Source organism: Arachis hypogaea, chromosome 3, assembly GCF_003086295.3.
Source record: "Arachis hypogaea cultivar Tifrunner chromosome 3, arahy.Tifrunner.gnm2.J5K5, whole genome shotgun sequence".
Lineage (NCBI taxonomy): Eukaryota > Viridiplantae > Streptophyta > Magnoliopsida > Fabales > Fabaceae > Arachis > Arachis hypogaea.
The window spans coordinates 85153229-85168587 of NC_092038.1; the positions used below are offsets into that span (position 1 = coordinate 85153229).

At 40.1% G+C, this 15359-nt stretch overlaps 1 protein-coding gene across 1 annotated transcript in view; it reads right to left on the reverse strand.

The window, feature by feature from the left end:
* Positions 1-287: 287 nt before the first annotated feature.
* Positions 288-15359, reverse strand: part of LOC112777330 (uncharacterized) — a 75844-nt gene continuing 60772 nt past the window's right edge. Inside the window, exon 2 of the mRNA XM_025821685.1 lies at positions 288-486. Within this exon, the coding sequence (XP_025677470.1) occupies positions 288-486 (199 nt within the window). The remainder of the gene's footprint in view (positions 487-15359) is intronic.

Sequence of the window (15359 nt, forward strand, 5' to 3'; positions counted from 1 at the left end):
TCGAACTCACGTTCGTCGCATGCCGATAAAGCTTCTTGATAGGCGTCATATGGCCCAATCTTAAGTACTCCTTGGATGGCTTCCACTGTGACTGGTACTTGCTTTCGGCGCACAAAGATTGATGTGAGAAGGGGTGAATGGTAGTTGGAGTAAAACTCCACCACCCAAGATAAGTTGACCTCCCTTGGTTGCCTCAGAAGGAATCTCCATTGCCTCCAGTCAATGCGGGGCATCATCATCGGAGTGAGGTGGGCCGGTAGGACTAGAAGGGGCTCCGGGTGATAATTTCACTCAATCATCCTTGAGTAGACAAGTTCATAGTAGAGGTTAGGGAACTTGTTTGAATCCTTTGGAGGGTTGTCCTTCTCTAAAGCATCAACAGGGCCCTTAGTCTTCTTTAGGAGGGGCTTGGCCGTTGGTTCTTGGCGCGCTCTATTGGTGGTTGGCTTCTTCGGGGCTTTCCATTTGTCCTTCTTGATGACCATCCTGCGATAGTAAAAATAACATCAAGCCCAAGGAAGCACAATTAAATGGGTATCATGCAAGTGAAAAATTGTGCCATAAGAGTATGGGTGTCCTCATTACATGACAGCTGCAACATGTAACTAAGATAACATTTGGTAAGCAAGGCAAATCACTAGCATGTGGGTAAGAGGCATGAGAAGCATACACCCGCAAATACCAAGAATGGAGAGCAAATTATGATAAGGTGAGTGGGTAGAATATAGAATGTGAAGATGCACCTAAGAATAACCAAGGTATTTGGAGAGAGCATATAGTTAAGAAGCAATGAGTCACAATGAGCTCAAAAGATCATGTATGCTTTTCCTCAAACACTTGGCGTGCATCCTTTTTGTAGTATGAAAATAAGTGGAAAGAGAGCAATGTAACATTCCACAAACCAATATTAATCACCACAATACACTATGGTTGTAATAAAGTCATGCAAGACATTTCCACCCACTAATGCAAAAGAAGTTATAACCACAACACCCATGAAGAGTAAAGAAAAGAAGCAAAGACACCCAAATAATGAGGAGCTGAAAAGAGAGGAAAAAAAAAGAAAACTACCTAAAAGAAAATAAAATCAACTAACTAAGAAAAAAATAAGAGAAGTAGAGCAAGAGGGAAGCATAGTATAGTACCTTGAAAGAGATGGAAAGGGAATGGGGAAGTATGTGAGAAGAAGTTGTAGAATGGAGTGAAGGTCTAGAGATGATGGAGAATGGAGGGAGAAATGTAGGGACCACCGGAGGTGGGTGGTCGCCGAAGGTAATGGTGGGAGATGGATGCATCTTTGAAACGTTGCCGGTGCGTTGCATAGGCCAAATGGCATACGCTTGTAAGCATATGTTCCAAAGGGACAAGTAAATGTGGTTTTTTCTTGGTCCTCTAGAGCAATGTGTATTTGGAAGTATCCGGAGTAACCATCAAGAAAGCAATAATATGATTTACCGGCTAGTCGATCAAGCATTTGATCAATGAATGCTAGTGGGAAGTGATCTTTTCTTGTGGCCGCATTCAATCTCCGGTAATCTATGCATACCCTCCAAGAATTTTGCACCCTTGTTGCTATGAGTTCGCCGCTTTCATTTTTGATCGTCGTCACCCCGGATTTCTTTGGCACCACTTGGACTGGGCTCACCCATTCGCTGTCCGAGATGGGATAGATGATGTCTGCTTCAAGTAGCCGGGTGACCTCCTTCTTCACAACCTCAAGAATGGTTGGATTGAGTCTCCTTTGAGGTTGTCGGACCGGTCTTGCTCCTTCTTCAAGAAATATATGATGCTCGCATACTTGGGGGCTTATTCCTACTAAATCCGCCAAACTCCACCCGATTGCCCTTTTATTTTTCCTCAAGACAATTAGCAACTTTTCTTCTTGTTGAGGGGTTAGCTCTTTTGCAATTATCACGGGGAGCTTGTGGGTTTCATCAAGATATGAGTACTTCAATTCCATCTTTTTGTCATGATTTTAAGTTTGAATTTCCGGATGGTTTGTATGGTGTGTGCTGTTTACTTTGCTTGGATCTTCATTCGCTTTTGCGATCATGTACTTCTCATCCAACTTCGCAAGGTGCACTTCGGCAACAATGTTGTCGATTGGATCACACTGGAAGAGAGAGTGATTCTCCAGTGGGTGCTTCATTGCCTCTTCTAGGCTAAAACTCATGACTCTCCCATCTATCTTAAATGAGTAGGTTCCCGAGTAGGCATCTAGCTTGAATCTAGAAGTCCTCAAAAATGGTCTTCCAAGTAAAATGGATGAGGCTCTCTCAGGTTCACTTGATGGCATCTCTAGGACATAGAAGTTAATCGAAAACACCAACCCCTTGATATTCACCGATACATCTTCCGCACCACCTGTCACGGTGATTATGCTTTTATCCGCTAGAACAAATCTTGCCGTCGACCTTTTTAGTGGTGGTAACTTCAATACCCGGTAGACGGAGAGAGGGATAATGCTAACGCATGCACCGAGATCACACATACAATCTAGGAATTGAACTCCATTGACGGTGCAAGTGACCATGCAAGGGCCCGGATCATCACATTTCTCGGGCAATGCTCCCATCAAAGCGGAAATAGAACTTCCCAATGGAATAGTCTCTAATTCAAGAATTCTATCTTTATTCATACATAAATCTTTGAGGAATTTTGCATATCTAGGTACTTGATGGATAGCATCAAAGAGGGGGATGGTTACCTCAACTTTCTTGAATGTTTCTATCATTTTTGGATCAAATTCTATGCGCTTCTTAGCTTTCTTTGCAAGCGTCGGAAATGGGAGTGGTTGAGCAATTTCTTCTTCCAAGGTTATTTTAGTCTTGGGGGTCTCTTTTGTTGATTGAGTTTCTTCATCCTCAACTATGACTTGTGGTGCCTCCTCTTCCACTACCTCTTCTATCTCTATTCCCTCTTCCTCTTGAGTGGTTATGATCGGAGTTGAATCCTTTGCCTCCTTCTGTTTTAATTGAGTTCCGGATCTTAAGGTGATGGCATTGATTCCTCCCTTGGGATTGGGTTGAGGTTGAGAGGGGATGGCGCTTGGATTTGGGGGTTGAGGAGTGGGATTGGATGGTGGGTCCATGCGTGCAAGAAGAGCTTGTAGTGTAGATTTGAGGCCAGTGAGGCCGGAAGCAAGTGTGTTTTGAAGTTCCTTTTGGCCTTGGATGATGGTCCGGAGTGTATCATCTTGGTTAGAGGAAGTGGACAGGTATGTGAGTTGAGGGGCTTGTGATTGGTTGCGTGGTGGTCTTTGATGTGGTGGTTGGTATGTTTGGTAGTTTCTTCCTTGGTTTTGTTGGTTGTATGGTGGGTTTTGTTGGGCATATGGTGGTCAGTTTTGTGAATTGTTGTTGTTCCATCTTTGACTTCCTCCGTTGTTGTTGTTGTCTCTATTTCCTTGTTGATGATTGTCCCTCCAATTTTGATTGTAATTGCCACTCCCTTGATTGTAGCTTCCTCCTTGATAGGGGTACCCTTGGTTAGGATTACTACCTTGGTAGTACCCTTGATTTGGGCGGTCATAGAAATTGTGAGTAGCCGCCAAAGTGTTGTCTTCTTGAAGACTTGGGCACTCATCCGTATAGTGGGAATAGCAAGAACAAATGCCACATACTTTCTGAGAAACCAATTGTTGATTGTATTGTTGAGGGGGTGGTGGAGGTTGATGTTGATATGGTTGTTGTTGTTGCGGTTGTTGTTAGCTCAATTGTAGTTGCCTTAGGATAGATGTCATTTCGCTCAAGGATTTGGTTAGAGCGGTAGTCTCGCTGCTAGTTGATACCTCGTTTACGGTTTTTGGGCGGTTGACTCTTCGTCTAACATGTTGGTTGGATTCGGCTAAGTCAATGATAAGTTGCCATGCCTCTTCCGCTGTTTTATACTTAGACAAAGAACCATTGCTAGAGGTGTCCAAGAGAGTTCTATCTTGTTCCCGCATCCCTTGACATATGTATCCAAGCAACACTTGAGTGTCAATCATGTGATTAGGGCATGCGTCTAGTAGCTTGCGAAACCATTCCCAATATTCATATAGTGGTTCCGTTTCTCCTTGTACAATGCATGACATTTCCTTCCTTAGCCTATCCATCTTTTTCGGGGGCAAGAATTTATCCAAAAACCCTCTTCTAAGCAAGTCCCAATCAGAAGTGACTTCATTAGGTAGAGTGTAGAACCATTCTTTAGCCTTGTCCTCAAGAGAGAAGGGAAAAGCAAACAACCATATAGCAACTTCATCAGATCCTTCCCGTCTAGTTGTTGAGCATATACGATGAAAATCTTTGATATGTCGAATAGGGTCTTGTGCGGGAAGTCCATGGAACTTGGGTAGGAGGTTGATCAAAGCGGTCTTTAGTTCAAAATTTGCATTCAAGTTGGGGTGGGTTACATGAAGAGGTTGAAGGACATAGTCCAGTGCACCCGCTTCCTTGAGAGAAACTCTCCTTGGAGCGGCCATGGTGTTAGTACCTAGAGCAAAATAAGAGTTATTAGTGATATTGATGGGAAAATGGTTATTGCCTTCTTCGAGTGACGGTTTAATATTCGCTTCTAGTAAGGTTGGTGAGGTGGTAGGAACCTTTTCACCTTCCCCAAAACATAACCGCCTCCGAGCTTGTCTAATATGAAGCAAAGTTCGTTCTATTTCCGGATCAAATGGGACTAAGCTCGAATTCGGTTGCGAATGCGTCATGCAATGAAGGAGAAGTAAAACTCATGGTAATGAAGGGAGATTAGTCACTTGAACAAAGAATCACAAATAAATGCAACTATGTACATATACACATATTTACTCTAAACAATAACATGGCACACTAAGCAATTCCCCCGCAACGGCGCCATTTTGATAAACGAAATTTAGCATGCCGATATAGAATTCAATAATGGATATAATCGTGAGTATAGTCTAATTGACATTCAAACTTCGCATCAAACAATCTTACAATCTATAACCGAGAGTACTAGTCTCCCGAGTCGTCCGCCCTTGGAATTGCTAGAGAATGCATATTATTGATTAGGAAACCTTGTTATGATTCTTTTGGAGTTTAGCGAGAGTAGACGACAAACAATCAATATTAGAAGACTTAGCCTAGGGTGGGCATTAGAAATTCTATCATTATAGTTTCCTTCAATGATGATAACAATTAAGCTTTGCTTCACTTAGTTAACCTCTAGGTATAGAGGAAAGTCAAGTGAGATTAACTAACTTGAGTCACGAGTCCTAGTTTTACCCTAGGGAAATCTAGCTTTAGTGCACTCCAAGTCAATTAGCAATTCCTAATTTCCAATCAACAATTGACATTAACTATTCAACTTTTTCTAATGGTCCAAACCCTAAGCCAAGTAAGAAGCTTTTACTCCAAAACTAGTGTTGGCATTTTATCAAACAATTGATGAGCAAGGATGAAAGACATAGTAAGAATGAGAAGAAATTAGAATTAAAAGTACTTCAACACAAGAATTAACAACAATCAACAAAGAACAACAATAAAAATGAACCTTTCAAGGAATTGATAGAATTCAAAACTACAAAGTTGAATCTAAGATCTATGAGAATTGAACAATTACAAGCACTAATTGAGATTAGAGAAGATGATCCATAACATGAACAAAGTAAATTGATAGTTGCAATAGATCTCACCGAGGAATGGTTGAGAATTGAGAAATTGAAGAAGATGAACCCTAATGAGAGGTTGGAATCTCTCTCTCTACCCAAGAGTGTAACTACCACTAGGAAAATATCTAGAACAATGTAAAAGTGAGTCAAAAGTCCCCTAACCCTTCAACCCTTTGTCTTTTTAAGCTTTTCCCGCCAAGGCACTTCCCCAAAATGGGATCTCCAACTGTCTCCACGCCTAGGTAACGTGACCTTTAAAAAGTCATATTCGAGCATCGGCGCGCACGCGCACAGTACGCCTGCGCACCACTGGGGCGTCTTGCAATTTGCGCGGAAGCGTGACGTACGTGGACGCGTCCATGGGGGTCATGGCTTAGCCGCTAAACGCGCCAGCTCGTAGCTTGGCTCCTGACTTTGGCTTCTGGCTGCGCAATCCATGCGGACGCGCCAGGTATGTGCACGCACCTTTGCTGAAGTTCCAATCCATGCGGACGCGCCAGGTATGTGCACGCACCTTTGCTGAAGTTCCAAAGCTCATTTTCTCATGCTCCCTTCCTTTGCATCCACCTTCCTTCTCTCCTCCGGGTCATCCCTGCCCTATATTCTGAAATCACTTAACACACAGGTCACGGCATCGAATGGCACCAAGAGAGGATTAGAAATGTGTCTAGTTTAGTGCAAAATAAGCATGTTTTCATCCGTGAGGCAAAATTAGGAAAGGAACACAAAGTCATGTATTTTCATATGAAAAGCGTGTGGAATCATTGATAAAACCCTTGAAATCAATACAAGATAAACCCTAAAAGTGGGGTTTATCAGATATTGACAGAAAAAATGATGAAACAGCAAGAACTTACAAACAAGAACAATGAAGCTTCCATAAGAAACATAGAAAGGCAGATTGGACAGCTTTCCAAGCAAGCTGTGATTGAAAGGCCATCAAGCTCACTCCCAAGTGACACCATTCCAAATTCTAAAGAAGAATGCAAAGCTATACAGCTAAGGAGTGGAAGAACCTTGGTGAATGACAAGGTGGCAACTAAGAAGCCTATGAAAAGCAACAAAAAGCCAACAGAGAAAGAGAAAGCCAGCAACAAAGAAGTGACAGCAAGCAAGCAAACTTCAGAGAAGCTCAAAGAGAAGGATGACCAGCCAGAAAACTTAAGGAAAGGGAAGGAAGCAATAGAAGGACCATCTTAAGGACAGAAGCAAGAGGAGAAGACTTTCACACCTCCCTTGCCATACCCTCAAAGGTTCAACAAGGAGACTAAGGATCAACACTTCCCCAAATTCCAAGAAGTCTTCAAGAAATTGGAGATTAATATTCCATTGGCTGAGACATTAAAGTAGATGCCTCTATATACAAAGTTCTTGAAAGAGCTTATCAATAAAAAGAGAAGTTGGCATGAGAAGGAAAATATATTTCTCACTAAAGAATGCAGTACATTAATCCAGAAAGGGCTTCCCCCAAAACTTGAGGACCTTGGAAGCTTTTTCCTACCTTGTGCCATTGGCAACATAAGTATCAATAAAGCAATGTGTGACCTAGGAGCTAGCATCAATCTAATGCACTTTTCTCTGATGAAAAGGCTTTTCATAGAGGAGGTAAAGCCTATACAGATGTCACTAGAGCTAGTGGACAAGTTTGGGGTGTTTCCCAAAGGTGTGATTGAAAACCTTTTCGTCAAAGTGGATAAGTTTATATTCTCTACAGACTTTGTGATTCTGGACCTAGATGAGGAAGGAGGTAATTCCATCATACTAGGAAGACCATTCTTAGCTACAACAAGGGCTATTATAGATGTGGAACAAGGGGAATTGACCCTGAGAGTGCATGATGAAAGCATTACTTTAAATTTCTTTCCGGAAACACAACATTCTGATGAAAAGAAAGATTGCATGGAGATCAACAAAGAAGACTTGCAGTGGAAGGAAGAAACCAACAAGACACTCATTAATTCCCTTCCATAGAAAGAAATAAGCAACAAAGCAGGACAGAAGGAGAATGAAACTATGCAGAGTGATGAAGGAAAGTAAGAAGAAAATGAAATGCAGCCCATTGTCAAAGGATAAGGATCACCAAAAAGGAGGAAGAAAAGCAAGAAAAAAGCTCAAAAAGGGTGGAAGAACAAAAAGATCCCAACTCAGGGATTTTCAAAGGGAGATAAAGTACAGTTAATCTACCAACAGTTGGGGACAAACCAACAAGCTGATGACTACTACACTGTCAGCAGGATACTTTCACTAGAGCATGCAAAGATTGAGCATCGAGGCACTGAGAGGAAGCTCACTGTGAGGGGAGATAAGCTGAGACACTACAATCATCAACCACCCTAATGAAGGCCCAATGTCAAGTTAGTGACAATAAAGAAGCACTTGTTGGGAGGCAACCCAACCTGAGGTAGTTTTCTTTTCTACTTATTTTAATAAAAAGGCTAATTAGTTTTATTTTGTGTTGCAAGGAGCTAAGTTTGGTGTTGCACACCAAAATAATTTAGGAAGAATGTAGAATTCTAAGTTTGGTGTTCCACCAAAAATCTCATCTAAAAAACACATTTTCACCTTCTGCATAATGCTAGCTCCAAGCAATCAGATTTACCATTTCACGAAGTTGCTGTTTTCTAGTCTTTAGTTTTAGTACATTTAGCAAAGACAAAAGGATTTCACATATGGTTAACTTGATGCATAAGAAACAATGGCAAGGGACTAAGTTTGGTGTTCACACACCAAAGTAAATTCAAAAGCCATACTCAATTCATGCATATTAACCAATTGCTTAAAGGCTTGAGAAGCAAGCAACTTCTAAAGATTATGCATGGAAACACTTAATCTGTGAAAGTGATCTGCATCATCATCTAGGGGATACAACAGAAGGAAAGATGAGAGACATTCCCAACAGGTTTTATTGAATACTTAATCCTTGTTGCTGTAAAGTGTTTTAATTTAGAGATTCCTATATGTCTTGCTAAAGTGTTTAATTAGGTGAAAATGTTTGCTAAGAAATGCTGGGATCTGCATAATTTCTGTCATCCATCATTAGCTTGAATTTGGTTTTGTATCCCTACTGCTTGAATAAAAGAAAAGTGTTTGGAAAAGGAAGTGAGTGTTCAAAGTTGCAGAAGTTAGAATGAAAGTCAGTGGTGGTACTTGTTCAATTCAATTGTTAGCTCATAAAACAAAAAGCTATATAATAACATGATTCTTTGAAGTTCGAGTTAGTTTGCTGCTATAATCTGTCAATTAATGAAAATCCCTTGGGAATAAATCAAAACAAAAAGAAAAGAAAGAGAAAAGCCAAGAATTGGCAAAGAAACAAACAATAAGTCTAGACACTAATAGCTTGGACCCTAAAACATATGTCTGTGGTGTTTTTGTAGTAGGATATGCTTGGACAAGTATGTTCTGATGAGTATTTTGAAACTTGGCCACTTAGATCAACTGATTTGGGATTGCCAACCAAAAGTCCACTATCAAGAGCAACCTAGCTACAAAACATTTAGTGATCCAAAGAGATGTTGGGCATCGATGTTCCTAGGAAGAAAATGTGAGCCATGTGTCTGTGGTGAAGAAATGTTGAGCAAAATTGCGCCAAAAGGCTGCTGCAACATTTGCCACCAAGCCTTCATTAAGCAATAAGCTTTCTAAGCAAAATAAAGAAGGAAAAGCTAGCAAGGGATCAAGAAAAAGTAAGGCAGTATAGCAACAAGTCTAATGAACCTTTAAGGAAACATTTCTTATCTGTCAGCAAAGAATAAATGAGTTACCATTGTTTGCATAAAATCCCATGAACCAAGTTCAATTATCTGCTAAATAAGGACAGGCATACTTCTCTATTTCATTTCATTTTCTCTTATGTTTAGTGCTTGCTTGGGGACAAGCAAGGTTTAAGTTTGGTGTTGTGATGACAAGTCATCTTATGCTAGCTTTTCAAGCATTTTTCACTTGTTTCATTAGGTTTTATACACTTTCTTGTATTATAAGTAAGTGATTTGGAGTGGAATTGCATAGTTTTGTTGAATCAATCAACCATCCTTTATTTAACACTAAATCATGAGGTTTAAGCTAAAATTAATTGGTTTTTGAATGATTTATAAACATTGTGAATTTGGTGATACTTTGATTGGTTGTTTTGATTATTTGTAGGTGAAGAAAAGAAAGAAACAAGGAAGCGTGGCCTAAGGAAAAAGAAAAGCATGGCGCACCAAGAAACCAAGGAGTAGCGCTCTCTTAGTGAGCACAATGTTCTCTATTTGAGCGCTACTCAAATCCAAGACAGCAAAGGAAAGGAATGTTGCACTCTCTCACTTAACCGAGCGGTACAAGGAACTAAGGAAACAAGTCAAAAAGCATAACGCTTGGTTAACTAAGTTAACCTCTTCGGGCTCCTCCCTAAAGAAAAACAAAGTGAAAAACCAAGGAGTGGAGGCCACAAGGTTCGAACCAAGCACCCAAGGGACCAAGAGAAGCGCTTATGCAAGGAAAAATGCACAAAACGCACTCACAAAGGCTCGAACAAGGGAGCTTGCACTCAAGGCAAGGCGCTACCTTTCACTGTTTCACAAAGAAATTGGCCAAAATGCCTCCCAATTGGTTCGAAGGTGGAGCGCTACACAAGGCACACAAAGGGAGGTCAATTAACTCTTTCAACCGAGTTTTACCTCTGATTGTTTCTCAAAGGAAAGTGGCACACAAGTGCTTCCCTCATGGTTCGAAGCTGGGTCTCACTAACAAGGCAAGGGGCGCTTGGTTATGTATCTCAACTGAGCTCCGCACGTTGCATCACCCCCTCACAATTTTTCACGCACCAATTGTTGCAAGCAAAGGCTGCTCGGTTGAATAAGTTAACTGAGCATTATGGAGCCGTGACAAGGAGGCTTGGGTGTGCAACAAATTGCAAGGCCAAAAGCAAGGATTGAGTGCTTAGTTAAGTAACACAACTGAGCACTGCCCTGGGAGTGGTCGAAGAGCTCAATTTTAATTCAAAAATCAATTGGATCTAAATCTTCAACAAATTTGACAAGCCCACTCCAAATTATGAAATTTAAAAATAGGAAGTGTATAAATAGAAGTTAGTTTGATTTAGAGAGGACCTTTTTGACACTTTTACTTTTGATTTTTCATTTTTTAGCTCATTTTAGATTTTAGCTTTGGGTTTGGGAATTGGGATTGAGAATTGAATTCTCTTCTTCTTTGTTCTTACTTCTATACTCTTCACTCTTTATTTTTGAATTTTGGATTGAGAATTGAAGGAATTCTATTTCATTCTTGATCTAAGATCTCTCTTTGTTTATTTTCTGCATAATTTCAAGGAATTGTGATTTGGATCTAAGTTCTCTTTACTACTTTCACCTCTATTTCTTCTGTAATTATTCTCTGTTGGATCAAGGAAGGAATTCAGATCTAGACTTGTTTTCTAGTCTCATTCAGCCCCTGAGATCTTCAACTTCTCTTTTAGATTTCATAATTGAGTTGAATTCGCTTTCTATATTGCTTCTTCAAGCAATTTTCCTTTTATGTTTGAGATATGCTGCATTTCAATTCATCTTTTACTTCTCTGATTGATTGCTATTTATATTTTATTGTTTAATTTTAAATTCTCAGCTCCCAGATCCTTTTACTCTTTTAGCAATTTTACATTTCTTGCATTCTAAGATTCTGCCATTTACATTTCTTGCAATCTAAGTTTCAGTCATTTATATTATTTGTTCTTTAAGATTCAGCTCTTTTACTTCTTCTGCTCTTTAATTTACTGTCAATTCCCCCTCTCCCTTTAAATTTCATGCAATTTAGCTTCAATTGAATACAAATCACTCAAATCAACACTTGTTTGCTTGACTAAATCAACCACCTAACTAAATTGCTCAATCCTTCAATCCCTATGGGATCGACCTCACTCATGTGAGTTATTATTACTTGATGCGACTCGGTACACTTGCCAGTGAGTTTTGTGTTGGATCATTTTCCACATATCACTTGTGCATTACGCAATCCGCTTGAATGTATGTCTTGTGCCCCTCTGCATAAAAAAAATGTTGAAACAAAAGTGAAAATTTCCAATTTGATAGGGATGATAATAAAATTCAGTGGTGGTATATATGCTAGATTGTTTAAGAAAGCTCACTAATAAATGATAGGGTTAGAGTGTTCCTTTATAGTATAAACTAGGCTGTTGCTTGTAAACTCTTAATGAATAAAGATTCCTGGAAAAAGAAAGAGTAAGAAGGAAAAGAAGAAAAGCCAAGAATTGGCAACAAAAATGAAAGAAATAAATAATAAGGCTAGACACCAATAGCTTGGACCTTAAGACATATGCTTGTGGTGCTTTCTGTGCTAGGATCTACTTGGACAATTAGGTTCTAAGGACTATTTTAAAACCTGTTAACTTGGGTTAATTAATCCGTGATTATCAACCGAAAGTCCACTGTCAAGAGCAACCTAGTTACAAGGCATTTAGTAACCCAAAGAGGTGCTGGGCATCAATGTTCTTGAGAAGAATTGTGAGCCAAGTGTCTGTGGTGAATATGTGTTTACTGAGAAAAAAAAGAAGCTAAAAGGCTGCAACATATAACACTAAGCTGCAATTGAGGATTAAAGCTTCTTAGAAAAAGAAAAACAAAAAAAATCAAACATCAAGGATCAATAAATAACGGTTTCACAGCCGTACTATGGTTTTCACGTAAAGGATATCTCAACCCTAAAAACTAATAAAAGTAGAGCTTCAATTACATTCTGCATGAAACCCCATGAACCTAGACTAAGTGCTTTCAAATAAGGACAAATATGCTTGTTGTTTTCTCTCATTTTTCTCATGTTCTACTGCTTGCTTGGGGACAAGCAAGGTTTAAGTTTGGTGTTGTGATTACAAGTCATCTTAGGCTAGTTTTTACTAGCAATTTTACTTGTTTTCATTAGGTTTCATCCACTTTCTTTCATAATAAGTAAGCGATTGGAGTGGAATTTCATGTTTATCTTGATTCAATCAAACATTATTAATTTTATACTAAATCGTGAGATTTATGCAAGAATTAGGTGATTATTATGAATGATGCAAAACCTTATGATTTTGGTGAGACTTTGATTCCATGTTTGATTGATGGCAGGTGAAAAGATGAAAAGAAAAAGCAGAGAAATAAACATTGCAGAAGAGGGCTGCGCTCAATTGAAAAATGCTACACTCTCTAGCGACGCGTACGCGTATAGGACGCTTATACATAGGGAAAGAATTTTGGAAGACCCACGCGTACGCGTTGGTGTGATCAGCACTTGTTTACAACAGAGCGCTATGTTCGCTTTGAACGAGTGCCTGCGATAATTTCAAATTTGGGATTGAAGAATTGCCACTGACGAGCACGCATACCTGATGCGCACGCGTGGATGGGGCATTTGGGAAAAAACACGCAAACGCATGGATGGCGCGGAAGCTGAGAGTTAAACTTTTGCCATACACGCACACGGACAGAGGACGCACACGCGTGGAGAGCGCTCATGGCATGAATGTAGCGCTCATTCTAAAAATACTACCAAGGACGCGCACGCATGCATGATACGCACAAGCATGGCTTAGCCTGGAGATAGTGATGACGCGCACGCACAGGAGACACGTACGCGTCAGTGAATGAGTGTTGCGCTCTGATGTGTGGAAAACGATCCAACACAAAACTCACCGGCAAGTGTACCGGGTTGCATCAAGTAATAAAAACTCACGGGAGTGAGGTTGATCCCACAGGGATTAAAGGATTGAGCAATTTTAGTTTAGTGGTTGATTTAGTTAAGCGAATCAAATATTGATTGAGTGGTTTATCTTTAACAGAAGCTAAATTGCTTAAAATGTAAAGGGAGAGGGGAGAATTGCAGTAAATTAAAGAACAGGAAAGTAAAAGATGCTGAATCTTAAAGGACAAGAAATTAAATGACTGAAACTTAAAGTGCAAGAAATGTAAATTTCAGTAACTTAAAGTGCAAGAAATATAAATTGCTTGAATGGAAAAAGGGAGTTGAGGATTGGGAATTCAGAATTTCAGCAAAGGAAAGTAAATTGCAACAATTGATAAAGCAGAAATTGAATTAGAAACAACTAGAATTCAAACAGAAATGGAAATTAACTTGGAGCAGAGGTTCACAGAAGAACCAACAAGGAAATTGGGATCTCAGGACTCAAGAGACTAGATAGCAAAGTCTAGATCTCAATTGCCTTCCCAGATCCAAGTCCACAAAGCAATTGACAATAAATTAAAGAAGAAGCAGTAAAGGAACTGAAATTAAACTTAATTATGCAGAAGAGGAATTGAAGAGATTTTGAATGGAGATTGAGACAGAATTTCCTCAATTCTTCACACCCAAAACTCAAACAAGAAAAATAAAAGTGCTCAAGCAAGAACGAGGAAGAAGAGAGATCAATTCTCCTCCCCAATTCTCTGAAATCTCCGTGAAGTCTCCAAGAGAAAGTTCAAAAGCTCCAAGTAAAAGTTCAAAGGAAAATTCAAAGTTCAAAAGTAAAGGGAAAGGTCCCTAATTACATCAAACTAGCTCCTATTTAGGATTTGGATGGGCTTTTGATTTGGTGAAGGAATGAATTTTATTGGATTTTTAATCCAATTTTAGCCCATGAGGGATTGCTTCCAGGAGGCTACCCTGCCCTTGTGGAGGGCAGGGCAGGATTTGATGCGTGCGGCCTTGGTGCGAGCGTGGTGTGCGAGCTTGGTGCGCAGGATGCTGCCCTGCCCTCGCGGAGGGCAGGGCAGAAAATTTTGGTGCGCCAGTTTGGTGCTTGTGCGTGCTGCTGGTGCTGCCGAACCGTCCCTTGGTACGCCAGAATGGTGCGCTGGCCGTGCCACAACAAAATGCTGCCCTGCCCTCGCGGAGGGCAGTGTTTCCAAATTGAAGTCCCGTGTTCGAGACTTGGCCGATGCACACGCTACCCATTTTCCTTGGCTTTCTTGGCACCATAATGACGCCTAGTTCCTTGCTTCCTCATTGTTCCGTGTTCGACTCTTGTGGCAAGCATTGGTAGGCTTTTTCCTTTGATTTATTTTTCATGAAGGCCCGATACTGCCCTTGTGGAAGGCAGGGCAAGGTTTTGCTCTTCTTTGATCCAAGGCACAATTTTGTGCTCTGCCCTTGTCGTGGGCAGGGCAGAGTTGCCTCTCAAGCCTTGTTTCCTTATGTTGCCCTCCTAGAGGGCAGTGTGCCCTTCTGGAGGGCAATGCTTTCTCTCTCCTTTATGCGCCACGCCTTTTTCTCCTTGAGCCACGCTTCCTTAAGCCACGCTTTCTCTTTTCTTCTTTTCTTCACCTACAATCAACCAAAACAACCACTCAAAGTATCACTAAATTCACAAGGTTTATAAATCAATTAAAATTCAATTAAATTTAGCTTAAACCTCATGAGTTAGCATTAATTTAATGGTAGTTGCTTGATCTAAAGAAGTTATGCATTTTCACTCCAAATCACTTACTTAGGATGCAAGAAAGTGCATAAAGATTAATAAATCAAGTGAAATTAGCTTGAAAAATGGGTATATGATGACTTGTCATCACAACACCAAACTTAAATCTTGCTTGTCCCCAAGCAAGCATCAAGACTAAGAGAAATTGAAATGAATAAGAAAAAGAACACATATCCTTATTAGGCATATAGCAGAACTTGATTTATGGAGTCTTTATGCAGACAATGATAACTCAATTATTGTTGCTGTTACATAATATACATCTTTCCTCAAAGGTTTGCTAAACTTGCTGTT